Source organism: Carlito syrichta, unplaced genomic scaffold (genome assembly GCF_000164805.1).
Source record: "Carlito syrichta isolate Samal-C Ts95f unplaced genomic scaffold, Tarsius_syrichta-2.0.1 Scaffold306767, whole genome shotgun sequence".
NCBI classification, from domain to species: domain Eukaryota; kingdom Metazoa; phylum Chordata; class Mammalia; order Primates; family Tarsiidae; genus Carlito; species Carlito syrichta.
The window spans coordinates 582,021-600,085 of record NW_007250863.1 but is presented as its reverse complement, the minus strand read 5'-3'; the positions used below and the strand labels follow the sequence as shown (position 1 = coordinate 600,085).

At 41.7% G+C, this 18,065-nt stretch overlaps 1 protein-coding gene across 2 annotated transcripts in view; it reads left to right on the top strand.

The window, feature by feature from the left end:
• The window catches only part of MAP7D2 (MAP7 domain containing 2), a 121,031-nt gene extending 104,996 nt beyond the window's left edge, over positions 1-16,035 (top strand). For both annotated transcript variants that reach the window (XM_008063349.2, XM_008063348.2), the window contains exons 10-17: positions 339-471; positions 7,208-7,466; positions 8,217-8,321; positions 9,629-9,685; positions 10,111-10,189; positions 11,035-11,221; positions 12,552-12,827; positions 14,512-16,035. In XM_008063349.2, coding sequence (XP_008061540.2) covers positions 339-471; positions 7,208-7,466; positions 8,217-8,321; positions 9,629-9,685; positions 10,111-10,189; positions 11,035-11,221; positions 12,552-12,801 — 1,070 coding nt within the window. In that variant the 3' untranslated portion in view covers positions 12,802-12,827; positions 14,512-16,035. The remainder of the gene's footprint in view (positions 1-338; positions 472-7,207; positions 7,467-8,216; positions 8,322-9,628; positions 9,686-10,110; positions 10,190-11,034; positions 11,222-12,551; positions 12,828-14,511) is intronic.
• The last annotated feature ends 2,030 nt before the right edge of the window (positions 16,036-18,065 follow it).

Below are 18,065 nucleotides of genomic sequence, written 5' to 3'. Positions count from 1 at the left end.
CAGAATCTGCACTTCCCCCCAAGAGGGTCTTCCTTTACTCCTTCAAGCTTCTATGATGCAGTGAGTTCACCCAGATAGTGACTGCTCTGGGACTTGCTGAGGACCCTGTCTCAGCTCCTCACTTTTCCACTGCCTTCCACCATGAAATGCATCCAGGGTCACAGCTGGCCCTTCGCAGCTTCTCTTATTCAGTGACTATGAGTGCTAGGTCTAGCAACATTTCCCATCACTACATTGGGTTGAATTTTTTCATTTCCAAATGGCAGCTGCTGTGTGAGTGGAATTCTTATGTTTGTTTCCCTTGATCTTCTCCTGTTGACGCCTCTCCTCTGGTGCAGCCTCAGGGAAGCCCACAGCAGGCACCACTGATGCAGAAGAGGCTGCAAAAATCCTGGCTGAAAAGAGAAGACAGGCCCGGCTGCAAAAGGAACAGGAAGAGCAAGAACGACTGGAGAAGGAAGAACAAGACAGGTATGTGGATGCTCAGGGTTTCGACTTGATCTCGTGTAAAGATTGTGTTGGAAAGAGCAACTTGCCTTTCTTTTTACACTTTTGGTATTGATACAACCTGAACCGAAGTATGGGAACCTAGAATGCCTGAACTGCATGGAAAGTGTTCAGAAGACTGCATCTTCTATTAGATGTAATTAACAACAGAACTTTGCTCTTGTCAGAGGACCTGGAAACTTCTAGCTCCTGGATCTAAATGGTACAGGCAGCTTCCCATTCTTCTCTTGCACTTTGAGACCAGGCAGGCCTCCTAGGACAGTCATGGGAGTTTGGGCTTTGTTTATAGAATGAGATTCTCCCTGGGAGGTCAGGAGGTTCTAGATTTTGGTTCTGGTCTCGATTCTGATTCCCAAATTGTTTTCTCCCTCAAATTATCCTAGCTCACAACCCAGAGTTAGAGAGAGCTGAGAGATGAGCAGGTTCCCCTAGATATGGGGTAGGCTGGGGGGCAACCTCATAGTCCGTGAACAATGAGGTATGGGGAAGCCCATCCTGGAGCAAGACAAAAGACATCATTGCAGTAGACTCTGAACTTTGGAAGGTATCAGAATTATCCAGGAAAACACAGTGAAAATACCCAGGTCCAGACCCTGTCATGTCTCAGTTGACAACCACTGCAGTGTTAATACCAGGGCACATTGTCACCACACAGACAGTCCTGCTTTTTCTGATCTTTGTGTTCAGAGAGGAATGCATATTGAAGGATATGGTAGATTTTATCATTAAATGGATAAAAGGAGCTGTTAGGCTAATTACAGAGTACAATCCAGTACTGTTGAGATAATTAACATGATGGGAAGCAAGTGATGCCATAGCACTTCATGGCCAGCATTGAATTTAGAATAATAAATAATAGAATATTCTTTATCCTGTAGTGACCTTGGTAAGTCTTTGTGGTCTCTGATTACAGGCTTGCTGATCTATTTTTTTTTAAGGGATTAGGGGCAGGTCTAGGTCTAGCTGATCCTTTCTTCAGATTCTGGACTTTGATCTTTTTCCCACCTCTAGCCTTCTGGTCAATATGGATTTTTGGGGGAGGGGGTCAAGTGGTGTGTTTGGACTAGTTTGGGTGGGCCTTAAAGTGTGTGAAAGGAGATTGCAGGAGATGAAGATGAATCGCAGGACCTCAGATGGCAGGTCTTGATATTTACAGGCGTTGGAGATACCTGCAGACTCTGACCTGGTGAGTAATGATTGTAGCTGTGTGCTTAGGAAGGTGAAGTTCTTTATCTTCTAGCGACACCTCTCTCTGTGTGTGTGTATGTGTGTCTGTCCATCTGTGCCTGCCTGCCGCCCCTTCTCATTTTCTTCATGGCCCAGCTCCTGAAATAATCGATTAAACTTCCTATTTTTATTTCCTCAACTCACAATCAAGTCTTCAAACCTCACACCCACCATTCCTCCTCATTGTCCGACTCCTAATCAATTTCTTGGTCGAGCTTGCCCTTACTTCTGTGGCCTCTTCTTCTCAGGTTCCTCTGTCCACTTCTCATCCCCTTAAATGTTGCCTGGGCTCTCAGACCTCAGTACTCTATCAGCTTCTCTTCTGACAAGCCCTCCTAAAACAGTGTTGCTGCTTCCTGCTCTGCTAGTGTCCCTGTCATGCTGCCAGTTTTCTTTGACTTCAAAAGATTTAGGGCCCATATTTCACACAATGGTTTTTATGTTAAGCCTTTGAGGTGTGAAACCAACTCTGCTCTCATCTCCATTTCTACATTCATTTTCCCTTTGCCTAATTTTATCACCAGTTTATGAAGCTCATTGCAACTTGTAAACCTTCCATGCTTTGTGGAACAAAGGAGGCACTAAATAACACATGCATACTGATGACTCCTGAAACTGTGCCTGTGGCCTGGACTCTGTCTAGTGCTAGGCTGTCCAGTATCAGAGTCTCTAGGCCCATGTGGCTACCAAAATGTTCATTCAGTAAAATTCAGTTCCCTAGTTGTCAGGTCCAGGCTTCATCAGCTGTTGCATTAGCACCTCTGTTCTCTTCTTTCCTCTTCAGCCTCTCTTAACTCCTGCCTGAGCTCTAGCCCCTGTTGCCTCTGACTTGGACTGTCTGTGTCATGCCAACTGAACTCACTGCTCTAGGTCTCCCAGAGTTTGTCCCATGTCTGCACTGGGTCCACAGTGACCTTTCTCAAATAAATGTGGTCATTCTGCTCCTGTTCTTTAACAAGCCAATGACTTCCCTGCCCACAGGATCCACCCAACCCCATCAGTAGGACTTCAAGACCTGCCATGAACTGGCCACTGCTGCCTCTTCCCCTGCTTCCCTCAGGCACCAGCATGCAAACCTCCCTGACATTCCCCATCACATGGCTCCACACCTCCAAAGCTTTGCTTTTACTGTACCCTCTTACTGTGCTCCTTCTTGCTAGGCACCTCATCCTTTCTTAAAATGCAGGTCAAACCTCTCTCCCTTTCTGTAGTCTTTCTGGCTCTGTGCCTGGGAGAGAACTGACCGTTTCTCACTCTTCAACATTACTGATGCCAGCTGTTCAGCTAACTAACGTAGCCTCATTTGTTTACAGGCCTGTTTCCCCCAGTTAGCACCTTAAAAGGCTGGGATGTAGTCTTTAGATCACTGGTGCCTGGTGCTATGTACATTTGTACAAGAAAGGAAGAGAATGAGGAAGAGGCCCAACTAAGAAATTATCTCAATAGTAGGTTAAGAGAACACAAGAGCTAAAGTCGTATGGTGAAGGCAGACCTAGAAAAGTGAGTCTGTGGACTTGTACAACTCAAAATAAATGGGCATATTTGAAGTTGATGCTAAAGTTTGATTACAAGGCCTAAAGAGAACGGTATGCCTAATAACAGATAAAGAAAGGACATGAGGAATTGGTTTTAAAGGATAAAATTATCCATTGGATTTTAGTTAAACTTAAGTTTAGAGTGCCTGGAAAATACCAAGTGATTGGAGATGGAATTGAAGCCTGAGGCCTAGGTAAAAATGACAGCAAAACACTTGACCCAAAATCAGTTTTCCTCTCTCTTGCCAGAACATGAAGTTTTGCATAGTACCATGTGGGAGGTGAGAAAGGAAAGTACCAGACAACATGGGGCTGGAAGACAGCGGACACCTATTGGAATAAGATCTTCCTCACATCTGTTTTGTTCTTAGGGTCAATAGTTAAAGCCACAGAAATGTAGTAGCCATATGAGAGAATATAGAGAAAAATAAAGATACTTGAGCCAAACCATGGAAAGCCCAATTATTACCACAAACTGGTGAAGGAAACATCATTCAAGTCAGGGATTGGGAAGACTACTGGAATGAAAGGGCTGACCAGGAGTCTAGACAAGTAGCCCCTAAGAAGAAGAGCAAAAGCTGGTCCAATCCCACACAGAAAAGGGCCCAGGCCCAGGATGCAGATGACCCAAGATGTAAAGTGAGATTCTTGGACTTGGAGTGCCTAGAAACCTTAAACCCCCAGTCTACTCTGGTGAAGGCACTGGCAGAAACTAGCATACAAGGGCTCTTACTGGGATTCCAAAATGGATCACATTAAGTCATGTTAAGAAGCTAAAATATTTGCCAGGGTCCCACATAAAATAATATTTCAGTAAGGTAGCCCCCACGAGCAAGGTCATGTAGCCAAGCTGGAGCTCAGTGTCCAAGCAAGAATTAGCCCTGGGCCTGAAACTGCAGGCAGAGGTCCTCAGGGCTGCTCAGACCTGGCTTCTCACTGAGTCTCCCAAGTGGCGGGTTGTTTTGTTGAGAGTTAAGGCAGGCAGGGGCCCATTTGACAGGGGGCAGCAGGGTGTGGCAGCGACTGAAATAGGAAGGGAGAGCCAGGTAGGATGGAGCCAGTGCCATGGAATCTCACAAGGTGCAGGGATATAGAGAGGGCCTCATGGGAGGGACTTGTGACACTGTTGTCACCTGCAAGCCATGTCAAGGCTGAGGAAAGGCTGTTGGTCTTGAGGTTTAGGAGATGAGCAGAGATTTTGGAGGGACATTGTTGAGAACAGGTGTGGAGACCAAGCAGCCTGAAGAGGTGAGAGATGGAGGCCCTGAATGTAAGCTGGGCATCAAGCAGTCAGAAATGAGAGGCAAACAAGAATGGACCAAGGAGGGTTGCTTGGGATGCCTGAGACCTGAGCATTTTTGCAAACCATGGAAAGGTACATGTAGTGCAAGGGTGAAATTGCCAATGAAAGGAAGAAGAGCTAGTGGGAAGAGCACAGCTATAGGAGGGTGTGGAATTCACAGCACAAGTGGTGGTGTTTACAATCTCTTGTATCTAAGAGGAAGAAAAGGGGAAATTTCTAAGGAGTAGTGTCACAGACAAGTTTAAGTAGCTCAGATCACATGGCCTTGGGCTTCTCTGTAGAGTAGTTGGTGATGCCATCAGCTAAGGAGATCGATGCTAATTGAGAAAAGGTGGCAATTTGGACTATGTCCACAAGGGATCCAGGGGATAAAGATTAAGAGGCTGAAATGTGCAAGCTGAGGTTAAGGAGCAGATGACTGACCAGACTTGTTTGCGCCTTTCTCTAACCAATGCTTGGCAGGCCAGGAGGAGCATGAGTGGATGACAAGAACAGAGAGGGTGACGACTGCACACAGGTCTGGTGAACTCTGAAGGGAACTTGGTAATGATGGCAAGGGCAGTGGGCTGGGGGTGGACCCCAGCAGAGGGCCAGTGAGGAAAATAGTGAAATCTAGTGTGCTCCCTGGTTCCTTAAACAGAGAGACAAAGAATCTTCATCATTGGGGGGGATTATGAGGGACCCAGTTTCACATGGGGAGCCTGCTTTTTATTTTTGCCAGTTTTTACCTACCTTTGGGAAGCAAAGTGTGGTTGAGGGAAGGAATTTTGTATGTCAGAGGACGAGATTTCCATGGAGGCATTTTGGAAAGGACAAGTAGAGGCTGATGAGCCTGTAGAGAAGGATTTATGTATTGGGTAATAATGAGAATTGTGGAGATTTAGGGGCTTTAACAGTGATCCTATGTGTGTGTACATCTGGGCGCCTCTGAAGCCCTGATGGTAAAAATGGAAGAGACAGAGTGGATTTGGGGATCCTGGCGATGAAGATTACAGGTCCTTTATGAAGTAAGTTATATATTAATTCATATACAATGTATCCTTTGTGTATTAACTTCTCTGGAACAATCTCAACTGACTCCTCAAAAAAGGGAAAAGAAATGAAGCAGTGCTCTGATTAACCTTTAAATACATCTTGTTGGAAACGTCCAGTTTTTGTAATTCTGTGTTGGACATACTTAGTCTTTCATTGAGGAAACTAAAAACGGGAGCTTCTTTCTGATTAGGTTCCATAATGCTCTTGAAAATCTGTTAATAATTTCAGTTGTTTCACAACACTTTTAGACACTGCAACCTCTGCCAATATAGAGTATGCTAGCATGTATTGTGACAATCTTGGGTTAATTTCTTTAAATATTTCTTTACCTTTTAAAATATGTCTTTGGAAAAATAAATACATCAAATATTTCTTTAGTGATACATAGGCTATTAGCCTTCACGATTTCTGAAACTGACCATTAGGATGGAAGGATGCTCTTTTTAAGTCTTGTTCTTTTTAATAACAATTTAACAGCACTCCAATAAGCAGTGGCACATACTTCCAAACAAAGGTAATTTCTAAAAGATATATAGATGCACTTAAAAGGATGTCTGGGATTGCAGGGGGCATTTATTTTAAATTGTAAAACAAATTGACATTTGAGAAACTTCTGGGGCTAGGCAGTCCTATGTATTATCTCATTTAATTCCCCAAATAATACCATGGGGCAGTAGTATAGCTATTACCATTTTTGATAATGGGTATCAGGAATGTTAGGTGACTTTCCAAATGTCACATAGCGAGTGGCACAATCAGAATGCAATTTGTGTCTTGCCCATGTGTCACATTGCCAGTGATTACCTAAGGAAAGTGATGCACATGTGAGCAGGAAGAATATTAGAAATGTTTAGACAGGTCCTTGGGCTTTACAGAATTTACCTTCACTGCTTAGAGTTTTTTATCACATCATGATCCATTCATCTGTGGATGAAAATGTCTAAATGCCACTGAATTTTCATATATTTTCCATTTATTTTGGCAATGTTTAGAAATCTATTTTGGCAAAGAATAAAAGCCAAAATAGATTTCTAAACATTGCCAAAATAAATGGAAAATAGATGTTTAATTTCAGTATTAAACATCAAGTTTCTTAGAGCATTTTCTTCCATTTGCTGCTTCTGAAGTCACATATCAATTAGAATTCAAAGTGCCACCGCTCTTAAATTGCTGGCTGGCATATTTGTGACCAATGAGACACTTTCCATTTTTTCTAGTTTTAGTTGGTTTTAAATATTCTGCTTAGTTTTTTTTTCAAGAATTATCATTAAATAAGAATGATGAGGCTTGGCTTCCTCATCATGGTCATTTGTTGATTGACTAAGGAGCATCTGTGTCTTCACTACAGTACACTTCACACATCAATACATTGTTAGTCATTGTATTACAGAATTGAAAGTCAAGCCTGGTTAATATTTTTGTGGTAAATATACAGACCAGAGTGGATTTCCAGGAAGGATGAGTCATTTTATTAAGTGGATACTAATTGAAATGTGTGTATTTGTTAACATGTGGAGCATTTCTCTCTGCTGTCAGCACACAGTTTCTTGACAGTTTGCCCTTCGAGCATGTTTTCTAACAACACTTATGTTCTCAAAAGGCTGGAGAGAGAGGAATTGAAAAGGAAGGCAGAGGAAGAAAGGCTTCGTCTACAAGAAGCAGCTTGTAAGCAGGAAGAAGAAAGAAAGCGGCAGGAAGAGGAAATGAAGCAGCAAGAAGAGGAAAAGAAGAGGCAAGAAGAAGAAGAAGAGAAAAGGAAGGCAGGAGAGGAGGCCAAGCGCAAGGCTGAGGAGGAGCTGTTGAAACAAAAGCAAGAAAAAGAAAAGCAGGAGCAAGAAAAAGCCATGATTGAAAAGCAGGTACTTTATGAGTCCTCAGATGGATTTTCCTTGTTTTTTAAGGACTTAATAATTAATATTTTGTAAAATTAGTTAAATTTGAATGACTTGTAATTTTTTTTGAAGGCTAGTTATTAAATATAAAGTTACTTGGGGCAGTCACAGTGAAATTGGTAATGTTTGCCATCTGTCAGCCTGGGTTTCCTTAAAGGCAGACACTTGGGCAGGAATTTCAATGCCAGTAGATTACATGGAGGGGATCCCAAGAAGCTGGTCGGGGAATGGAAGAAAAGCCAATATAAGTACATTGATGCGTGTGTTACTGTGGGCAGCTAGAACTCAGTCCCTTTGGGACCCTCTGAGAGACTGTGGATCATGCCCTAGAATTGTCCCTCTAAGGTATGAGGAAACTGGACTCTTCACCAACTTCTGCCCCTCATTGTGAAAGACCACTCCTCGAAGAATTAACTCTCTGAAACTTCTGGTCATATGCACACATCATGGATAAAACCTGCTCACACTGACAGACCTTGGCCACAGCATGTAAACTGTCTGCGGGTGATTTGTATAGTGGACTGAGGGTGCATTAACGAGGCCTAACCATGTCTGCTGTGTCATAGAATATGTTGTATAAAGTCATACTGAATATTGGAGCAGCATTCACTTCACAGTGGATGATGAGATTAAGGAACATGTGCAAAGCCCAGGGGATTACTACACTGTTTTCTTAGCTTAATAAAGCTTATGCCTTGATTTACCTGTTTCTGTCAGAAAGAAGCAGCAGAAGCAAAGGCCCAGGAGGCCGCTAAACAGATGCATCTAGAAAGAGAACAGATCATGCTGCAGATTGAGCAGGAGAGACTGGAGAGGAAGAAGGTAGGTAAGGGCTAAGGGATCAGGAGGACTTAGGTTAAGGCAGGAATCGGAAGTGAAACCAGTTCTGTTTTGCAGTGATTGGGTAGAGTGCTCTAAGAATTGTCAGTTATGTGAAGTTCATTGATAATGCTGTTCAAATCTATATCTTTATTAGCTTTTTGTCATCTTGTTCTACCAGCTATTGATAGAAGAGTATTAAAAGCTCCATCCTCCTGGGCATGGTAGCTAGTGACATTAGTCCCGACTACTCAAGAGGCTGAAGCTGAAGGATCACATGAGCTCAGGAGTTTGAGACCAGCCTGGCAACATAGCAAGAAAAAAAGTTTTAAATTATCTGGGCGTGGTGGCATGTGCCTGTAGCCCTAGCTACTTGGGAGGCTGAGACAGGAGGATGGCTTCAGCCCAGAAGTTCGAGACTGCAATGAGCTATGATCATCACACTGCACTCCAGCATGGGTGACAGAGCAAGACCCCATCTCTTAAAAAAAACAAAAAACAAAAAACTCCATCTGTGAATATGGATTTGCCTCTTTTTCTTTTTAGTTCTCAGCTTTTGTTTTTATACATTTTGAAGCCCTGTGGTTAGGTGAATATACATTTCAGATTGTTAAATTTTTCTCTTGAATAGGCCCCTTTTCATGGAATGTCCTTCTTTATCTCTACTTTGGCAGCCTTTTTATTATTGTTGTCTGCATGGTAAATTTTTCATATCCTTTAACTTTGAACCTCTGTGTTCTTATAAATAGCATATAGTGAAGACTTATTTTAATACTGTTTGACAATCTTTGTCTTTTAATTGGAGTGTTTGGTCTATTTACACTTAATGTATTTACGGATAAAGTTGAATTTAAGGAGACTGATTATAAAGGTTCATTCTCGTGGTGACCTAGGCCCAGCCTGGGCCTTGTCTTTCAATAGGCCTGGAAGCCAGGAGACCAGCCTGTGGCTTTCCCTCCTGAGCTGCATCTCAACTGCACTTTCTGTAGGGTGGTCCTCTTTAATGGTGGGTAGTGATCTGTTGATTTATAGGGAACTTAAGGAAAAGAAGGAGAAGATGGGATATAAATTGAATGTTGATTCTAGATATGCACTAGTTCACTTCTCAAGCATTTGACCTTGTTCATAGGACCAGAGGAGTACATCTGCAAAACCAATGGCAAACCCTTCTCGTCTTGTTATCCTCAGCTGACATTTCTTTTACGAGTTTTCTGAGGCGTGTAAAATTGCATGTAGACCCAGCTACTTTTATATATTTCTTTTATATATGTCTTACCAGTCCTCTTTACTTGATTCTCTTTGATTTCCAGAGAATAGATGAAATCATGAAGAGAACACGGAAGAGTGATGTGTCTCCAGAAGTGAAGGTAGGAATTCAGATGACCATTTTAATAGTTTATGTAGAGTAGAAAAGAACAGCAGAATGCATTCAGTGAAATTGTAGGTCTCAGAGAAGATTAGCCAGACAAAATGGACTGTTCCTGCTTTGTTCCTAGCTAAATTAAGGAGGTTGTAGCTATGTGAAAGGAAAGAGGAGTTTCAGATATGGGGCAGGTAAAAGATTTCCTTAGAGCAGTGGGGGCAGGATGCAGGGAAAGGCATAGTAGTTCATGAATTAAAAGAGAATTGTGACATAACAATAAGGGAAACAGCTGAAGATTCAGAGAGTTACCACAGAACAGGCAGATGGTCCAGCAGAGCTCCAGGCATCCTCTGATGCTTTTAAAAGGCGCTTGTTTTTCTATGTGATATCAGCCTTCCCTCTTTTCATTCACCCTCTATTTGTTTTCAGAAAGAAGAGCCCAAAGTGGGAATTCAGCCTTCTGTGTGTGTGGAAAATAAGACAAAACCAGTTGTTCCCAACAAAATAGGTGAGTGTGAGGTGGTTCTTGGGTTCGTCCATTTAGCAATGAGGGCTCATGAACCTTCCTTCAAGGGAAAAGCACCTTTGGGTCCCAAGAGAGTGACTGCTGTCAGGGGTTTGTGCAGTTTCCCTTCCCTGGGGATGTCTCTCTAGCACAAGGACCGTTAGTTCTACTTGGGAAACCACTGGGTTCCTTGGATACTCCAACAATCCCAGTGGAGGAGGCACACTGGCTGCCGGCTCATGATGCTTTCCAGGGAGCTTAACTGCCGGTCAGGTTTTATTACGACCTCACTTAGGCCGGGTGTGGTGGTTCATACCTCTAATCCCAGCACTTTGGGAGGTCAGAGCAGGAGGATCTCTTGAGGCCAGGAGTTTGAGACCAGCCTGGGAAACATAATAAGACCCTATCTCTACAAACAATTTTTTAAAAATAGCCAGGTATGGTGGTACACACCTGTAGTCCCAGCTACATGGGAGGCTGAGGGGGGAGGATGGCTTGAGCCTGGGAGTTTAAGGCTGCAGTGAACTGTGATTGCACCACTGCATTCCAGCCTGGACAACTCTGTCTCTGAAAAAAACCCAAAAATTAATAAATAAACAATAATAAAATTTAAAGACCTGACCCTGCTCTTCTCCAAAGGCCCCACATAGACACTGATAATGTAATTTGTCTTCTCTTCCTTTGTGTAAAAAGTATCAAATGGGGTAATTTGTGGCTCTTCCCATGAAAGGTGTTGCATTGTTGGTGAAGCAGAGGATTAAATTAATTGCCCTGATCTATATTTCCCCTGTTGTTTTATTGTTTTGGATATTTTATGATTAACACAAGGACTTTGTGTTCTTGATCAGAAATCAATGGACTGAACACTTGCCAGGAAGTTAATGGTGTGGGGCACACTGCTCCAGAAACTTTTCCCCGTGACATTTTCTCTAATGGGCTTAAACCAGTTGGGGGACTTGTTCATCTGGATGCCTTTGATGGGAAATCAAACAGTCTGGATGATTCAACTGAAGAAGTTCAGTCTATGGATGTGAGGTATATCTATTTTCTTTTGCATTTAAGCCTCATCTCTTCAAATACCAGGCTTTTAGTTGGTTTCCTCATGTTTTATACAGCCAGGTCACCTAAAGCAGGTTGGTTGACATCACAGAAAAGCTCTCAGTGGTATAACACCAGTGTCTTGGGTTGGGTTCCCTAGAAGCAGAGCCTGGAACTGAGTTTCCAGAGCATGTGATTTATTAGGGGAAAACTCTCAGGAGTTTTCCAGGAGAAAGGGGGAGAAGGGAACTGGCTAAGCAAGGATGTCTTCTCAGCTGATCCCACAGGAGCTCTGAAGGATGAATTTCCACCAGAGATAGCACCTCTGAGCTTCTGCAATTCAACTGGTTTTCTAGAGTCTTCTTTAAGATCTCATCAGAGAAGAAAAGAAGAACCTGGCAACAGCCTTACTCTGGCTGTTGCAAGACTCCTAGGACAGACCCTCAGCCTACCATTCTTCTGAGCTTGAGTTTGCTTGTTTTCTAGGCCTACTGCTAACACAACAATGAAACTCCTATCTCTAGGGAAAGGAGGAAGAGAGAAAAAAAAACTAGGCTTGGCTGGGTGGGAGCTGATAAATCAGGGTGGATTGGAAGCCTTACTTCATAGAGGAAGGCAGTGGGTGAGATTGACTCTGCAGGTGACTAGGTGGGAGGTGGTGGGGGTCCTTTAATGATGATCTCCTCCACCTTGACTGAGCATTTACTTCAGGCAACTCCACATGAACTCTTCCTAGCTTGATCAGATTCACACTCACAGTTGCCCTGATAGAGAGAAATGGTTGTTCTTCCCATTTTACAGGAGAAGAAACTGAGACCATAAGGAGGAAAAGCAGCCCACCCAAGGTGGCACTGCTAGAATGGCAGCACTAGGAGCCCCAGTATTAATTAGGGTTCTTCCTCAACTGGCTTTGAACTTTTAGCATTTGCTTTCTGTTTGAGTGTCCTATTTTGAAAATTCTGGAAGTACCTTTGTAGTAGAGTGCTGGTGCCTGTGGCATTTTTCTCTTTTGTCCTTTGGGCAACGTGAGCTTGGCCATCACAGCCCTACTCAGTCTGCTTCCCTATTCTCATCTACAGGGCCCTTATGTCCGCTGTCTCTTTTTCCCAGATGTGAACCCACTTGCATTTTTTACAGTGTGTTACACAAAAACTCTGACTCAAAATCCATCTTCTCTAGAAAAGGGCTACAGCAAAATATTGCAGATAGAATTAATATGTTGTGCTTTGTTTGTTCTTTCTCCCCTCTCCCCTCTCTCCCTCCACCGCCCTCTCTTCCTCTCTCCCTTCCCCTTCCCACTTCTCTCTCTCTTACATGTCTCTTCCAGTCCTGTTTCAAAAGAAGAGCTTATCTCCATCCCAGAATTTTCACCAGTGAGTGAAATGATTCCTGGAGTGTCTCTGGACCAAAATGGAACTGGTAATGCCCGAGCACTCCAAGATCTCTTAGATTTCACTGGTCCCCCCACATTCCCCAAGAGGTCCAGTGAAAATCTCAGCCTGGATGACTGTAACAAAAATCTTATCGAAGGATTTAACAGTCCTGGCCAAGAAACTACTCTGAACACCTTCTGTTGACAAATACAGTATCCCTTTAATGAAAGGTACAGTCTTTTGACGATATTGTAAATTCATAACTCTTTAACTGGGATTTGTGAAGATAGGATATACATCACTCAGCCTCCTGGATGGTCAATTTTGTTTGAAAAATGCAAGCACGAATATATTATGGCATATACTGTGGCACACACAAGAAATGAGATGGAATCCAAGTCATTCCTTCATATGTGAGCCTTCAGCGCCATGCCCTGCCCTGTCCTGCCCCTGCTGTTTGGGGTATGTGGATGGGAAGGTTCAGAAGCACTAGTTAAAGGTTTGACCTCTGATCCAGCCTGAGTAGCACCTTTTTAGAAGCAGAGAGAGAATGCTCTAATAGTGTTGCAAGGTGATATTAGTAAAATGAATTCCCACCCTCTAGTTTTACTCAGTGACATCTCACATGCTATCTAGAATTATTCACATACCTTGTGAGTGTTGGGCCAAATGATTTGCTGTTCTCTTGACACATTCTGGAGTCTTCCACAGCAGACATCTGTTCTTGGATTATATCTGAGAGAGAGAAGAAGTGCACTTTGTGTTCTAAAGGTTTTTCCTCCACCTCTGGCCTTTTTCTTGCTAAAAAGCTTCTAAAAGCCATTGTCATTTGAGTAAGAATATCTATGGGTTATATACACTCTGCAGTTATGTGCACTTAGTTATATATACCTCACATTTTATTTCAGTATGGGGCTTGTTTTAGAATAACAAAAACTTAATTAGATCCTGTCATGAAATCCTTTCATAACTTAATACAATCTCTCCTTCCATTTTAGACTCTTAAAAGCATTTTTATATTCTCAGCATTCTCCTAGCCACTTCAGTTTTTTCACGATGTTCTACTCCTATGACAAAAGTTTGATGACTGAAATGGTTTAGCCCAGCCTTTTTATTTCTTAAATGAGGAAACAGGTTGGAGAGGCTACACAACCAAGGTCCCTGTGATCCGTATACTTAGCTGACCTCAGCTCTTGCTTATAGACAATGAGTTTGAAAGTCCACTACTCTGGGTTTTTGGGTGCATGACAGATCACTTTTAGAGTAAACTAGATCCCTGGTTTGGAAGAGCAGCTATCTTTTTGGATACTCTATTTCCCTGACGGTGACATGGCTTCATATTTATTATTCTTTTGTCATTAGCATACCTTGGCTGACTTGGCTTCCTCTCAGTTCACTTACCTCACTAGCCAGTAAGGACCAGAAAATTCACAAAACTTTTAAGAATATTCATAGATCCTCAAATTTATTTCTTACATCTCTGACTAAAAGAAGTGCAAAATTCCTGCCCAAAAAGAAAAAAAAAATCTTGACTAAATAATTTTATTCACACTGCTTATATATTTTTATTTGTGATATGGTCTGCTTCTCAAATTCTTCTCAACCAAAGGCGGTACCACCCCCACAAGGGGGTTTTTGGAAATGTGTTGGTGATTTTGTTGTTACCTGCAAGTTTTAGGAAAGTCTCACACAAGGAAAATTTGACCCACCTAAAAGAATAGTCCTATGCAAAATACGGTAGCACTTCTGTTGAGAAATGCTCAAATATTTTCCTTGTATAAGCCAAGGAAAATATAATTGCCAAGATGGTAGAAAGTACCACACTATGTGATCATCTTAGAATAGATACTGCAAACTGCAAAATGCTTGTGTTTTTCATTGGTCTTGCCTGGTTTTGTTTTGGAATTTACACAGGTGGTGTTTGGAGAACATGTGAAGCTACTGGTAGTCAAATCTGAGCTGCCAGCCATCTGAAGAAGCTTCTGTCACCCTTAACTGCTGGATTCCAAATTATTAGCTTGGAATGTAACTGTATTCCTAGGTAGTATGTCAAACACTGGCCACTCTTGGTAGAAACCTTGAGACTTTTGCCTTGTTGGGCTTTAGCAAAGTTTCAGTTTACAGTTCTATTTATGAGCTTCAGCTGCTGATAAAGAACTTCCTGTACTTCTCTATTATCATAGTGACCCTGTGAATAACCTGAGCGACTCTGACTCAGGAATTCACTTTATAACCGTTCTTATACTCAAAGTTGGAGCACACAAACATTTAGATGTCTTGTAAACTATTCAGACATTTATCCAAACTCTAGTTAAACATATACTCAACTTAGACTGTGTATCTCCTTGTCTTTATTGAGAAAGAGGAGAAATTCAGGATGTTCCTCCACTCCAGGGTTTCTCTGTTGGAAGGTACTATCAAGAAGTCTTTTTATGTTATTAAGCTTTGCCACCTGCAAAATGCATTGCCCACATTACTCTTTTGGGGTTAAAGTAGTAAGTTTGGTGGCATAAGGAAGTAAAAACTGTGTAACAATTTCTGTTCTTTTATGCATATTCTTGTATACATGGGCAACTGAATCTAGCAACGACCTTTTCCTGTCACACCTTAAAATCTCCAAACTGTAGTCTCTCCAAACCATCGAGTGGCTTTCCAACTGAATGACTCCTGTGTCTTGTGTGCAGACAGTTGGTTTTCATGTTCCTACTATTGTTTTTCTATAGGATCTTGGGAGTTTTCTTTGTTTGCCCCAGTTGCTCAACTTTAATAAAACCAAGCACAAATGAAAATCATAATGCTCGGAAATAATGGGTCCTGAATTGGACCCAGTATGTCACTTTAATAGACTTTAACATAAAAAACATCTGAGTGGGGAAAAATGACACACTAGAATGTATATCCACACATTTTATGTCATATGATGGTGTGTTTTCTTAATTTTGTTTCTTGTGAAATGTGACTTTCAGATTAAAATGACCTTTTCTTTTAAACTTTTTGCTTTGACTTGTACAATTAAGAATTTAGAAAGATCCATAATTCTAAGAGAGGCTTGCCACCAGGAGGTATAAAGAAGTCTCAATAGTAATCTTATTATGTGCTTCTAAAGCCAGCTGCAGTTTAAGAATTTATTAGTTATGGAAACTGTGTATGTTTGTGTATGTGTATATACTAAATAAAATATATGCCTCCAAATAATGCAGTACCATTGATCTTGATGAATATCCAGGGGAAAATCCCTTTATGACAAGCACACAGGAGATGATAGCATGGTCTGACTTTCAAAAAATGCCTCGCCATCTTTCTTATAGCTTTATTTTGCTATATCTCTGTTTTGTTGTGATCTGTTGTACCTCACTACACCATTGTGACCATGGTGATACCTCATTTGCATGATGTTTACATTGTGTTTAATGTGAAATACATTTTCATTGAAGAGTCTGATGACTTGCTTTGTTTGTTTCTGTAAGCTCAATGTGCTGAAACCAAACCAGGGTTTTTTAAAATTCATGTAGGGAAAAAAAAAACCCAAATCCTTGCATGGGTGTCCTTTCCCTGTCAAACTCATAAGAAATTCCTCTGTTGCCAGGCCAAGGGGAGCCAACTGTGTAAATAAGTTTATTAAGTGATGGACTATCCCTAGAACATGATGAATTTCTGAGTACAGTAAAGTAGCTGCAGTTTCATGATGCAAGGGATTTGCAACCAGCTAAGACACAGTTAACCTTTACTATAATCTATAAGAACATTCACGTAGCAATTTGGTATTTAAACAAAATTATAATGGGAATGTTGACCCTTATTTTCAACTAAGCTGAAAACCAGACCAGTTTTTTTCATATCTAACTCACAGGCTTGCCCACTGCCTGGGAGACAGTACCAGGCCAGACCAGGATCCAGGAGGGCAAGACTGGAATTAGGAACCCTTGTGATCACTTCTGGGCTGCCATCTCTGAAGCTGAGGGCCCAGTCATTGCTGCCCTCTCCAGCTCTGCTGGCAAAGCTTCTGGTCAAGGCACAGGAGCAGACATTAACTATTTCTATATGCAGGCCTCTGACAGGGCTGTTGGAAGTAGCTTATGTCACCATGAGCTTTGGTAATAGGGCTTACATTGGTGGCCAGTCATTCTTAAGAACAATTTCTAGTTTATGAACATTGGATTTTTTTTTAGTATGTGCAAGTTTCCTATTAGCCAAATGCTTTTGTAAACTAAATTTAGAAGGTAAACATAAAGACAATTTATCTTAGAGCTACACTCATTAAATTGTGGCACAGCACAAGGTGACCTCCATACCCATTCCTCAGCGTTGTCCAGAAAGCACGTTTAGTAAGTAAATGAAGCAAGAACTCTTGGAAACATTACAAACAAGAAACCTTTACAAAAACTTCTTTTGGGAAACCCAGGAGAAACAACTGAAAAACTCTTAGAGTGATTTCATAGGAGGCCAATTATCCGAGAAAAATCAATACTTTTCTTACATATTAGCAACAAATAAGAAATAGGTCCATCAAAAGTCATAAAGGTCCCAGAAATAAACTACAGCTAAAATTTGATGGAGGAATATAAGCCCTGAGATGACGGGAAAGACACACCATGCACTGAATGGGAAAACCCATACCTGTGAAGAAGGCGCATGTTAGGCAGCAGACACGTTTGTTACAGTCAATGGGATCTCTTTCTGGCAACTTGAAAATAAAACTATGCAGTTCATATAAGGAAATGAACACAAAGCTAAGAAACTCAGGAATTTTTAAAGAGGAAGCATTTTCCCCAACAAATAGCGAAGTATATGATTAAAATTCCATAACTTTAACAGTGTATTCTGACAGAAATACAAGGAGAGACCCCAAAAAAACGAATTATCTTTTGGAGGGCAGGCCTCTTGTGGTACACTCAGAATTTGTTCCTCTGGATCAAACGGTCAACCAAAGTTTTTATCTGGAAGTTTTGAAAAGGTTACATCACGGTTTGTGGAAGAAACAGCCCAAATTGTGGCAAACAGGTGACTGGTTCTTCCACCTTGACAATGTACCTGCCCACACAGCACTGAGTGTTCGGCAGTTTTTGACCAAAAATGGCATGACCCCCATGCCCCACCCTCCCTGTTCACCTGATCTTGCCCCGAGTGACTTTTTTACCCCCTGGATGAAAAAAGTCCTTAAGGGGAAACATTTCGCCGATGTGGAAGAAGTGAAACAAAAAATGGCAGAAACACTAAAAGGCATTAAAATTGATGAGTTCAAAAACTTTTAAGCAGTGGAAAAATCATCTCGATAGGTGTATTGCATCAAATGAAGAGTCCTTTGAAGGTGACTGAAGTTTAAACATGTAAGAATAAACACAATTTTAATAAATAAATTCAGGGTCTTTTGGGTCCCCCTTCATAGACTTTGGAATAGCAATAGACATCAGAAATACCCAGGATACATAAAAAATGAATGTAGGATGAGGCTGGAGGTGGGCTATTTG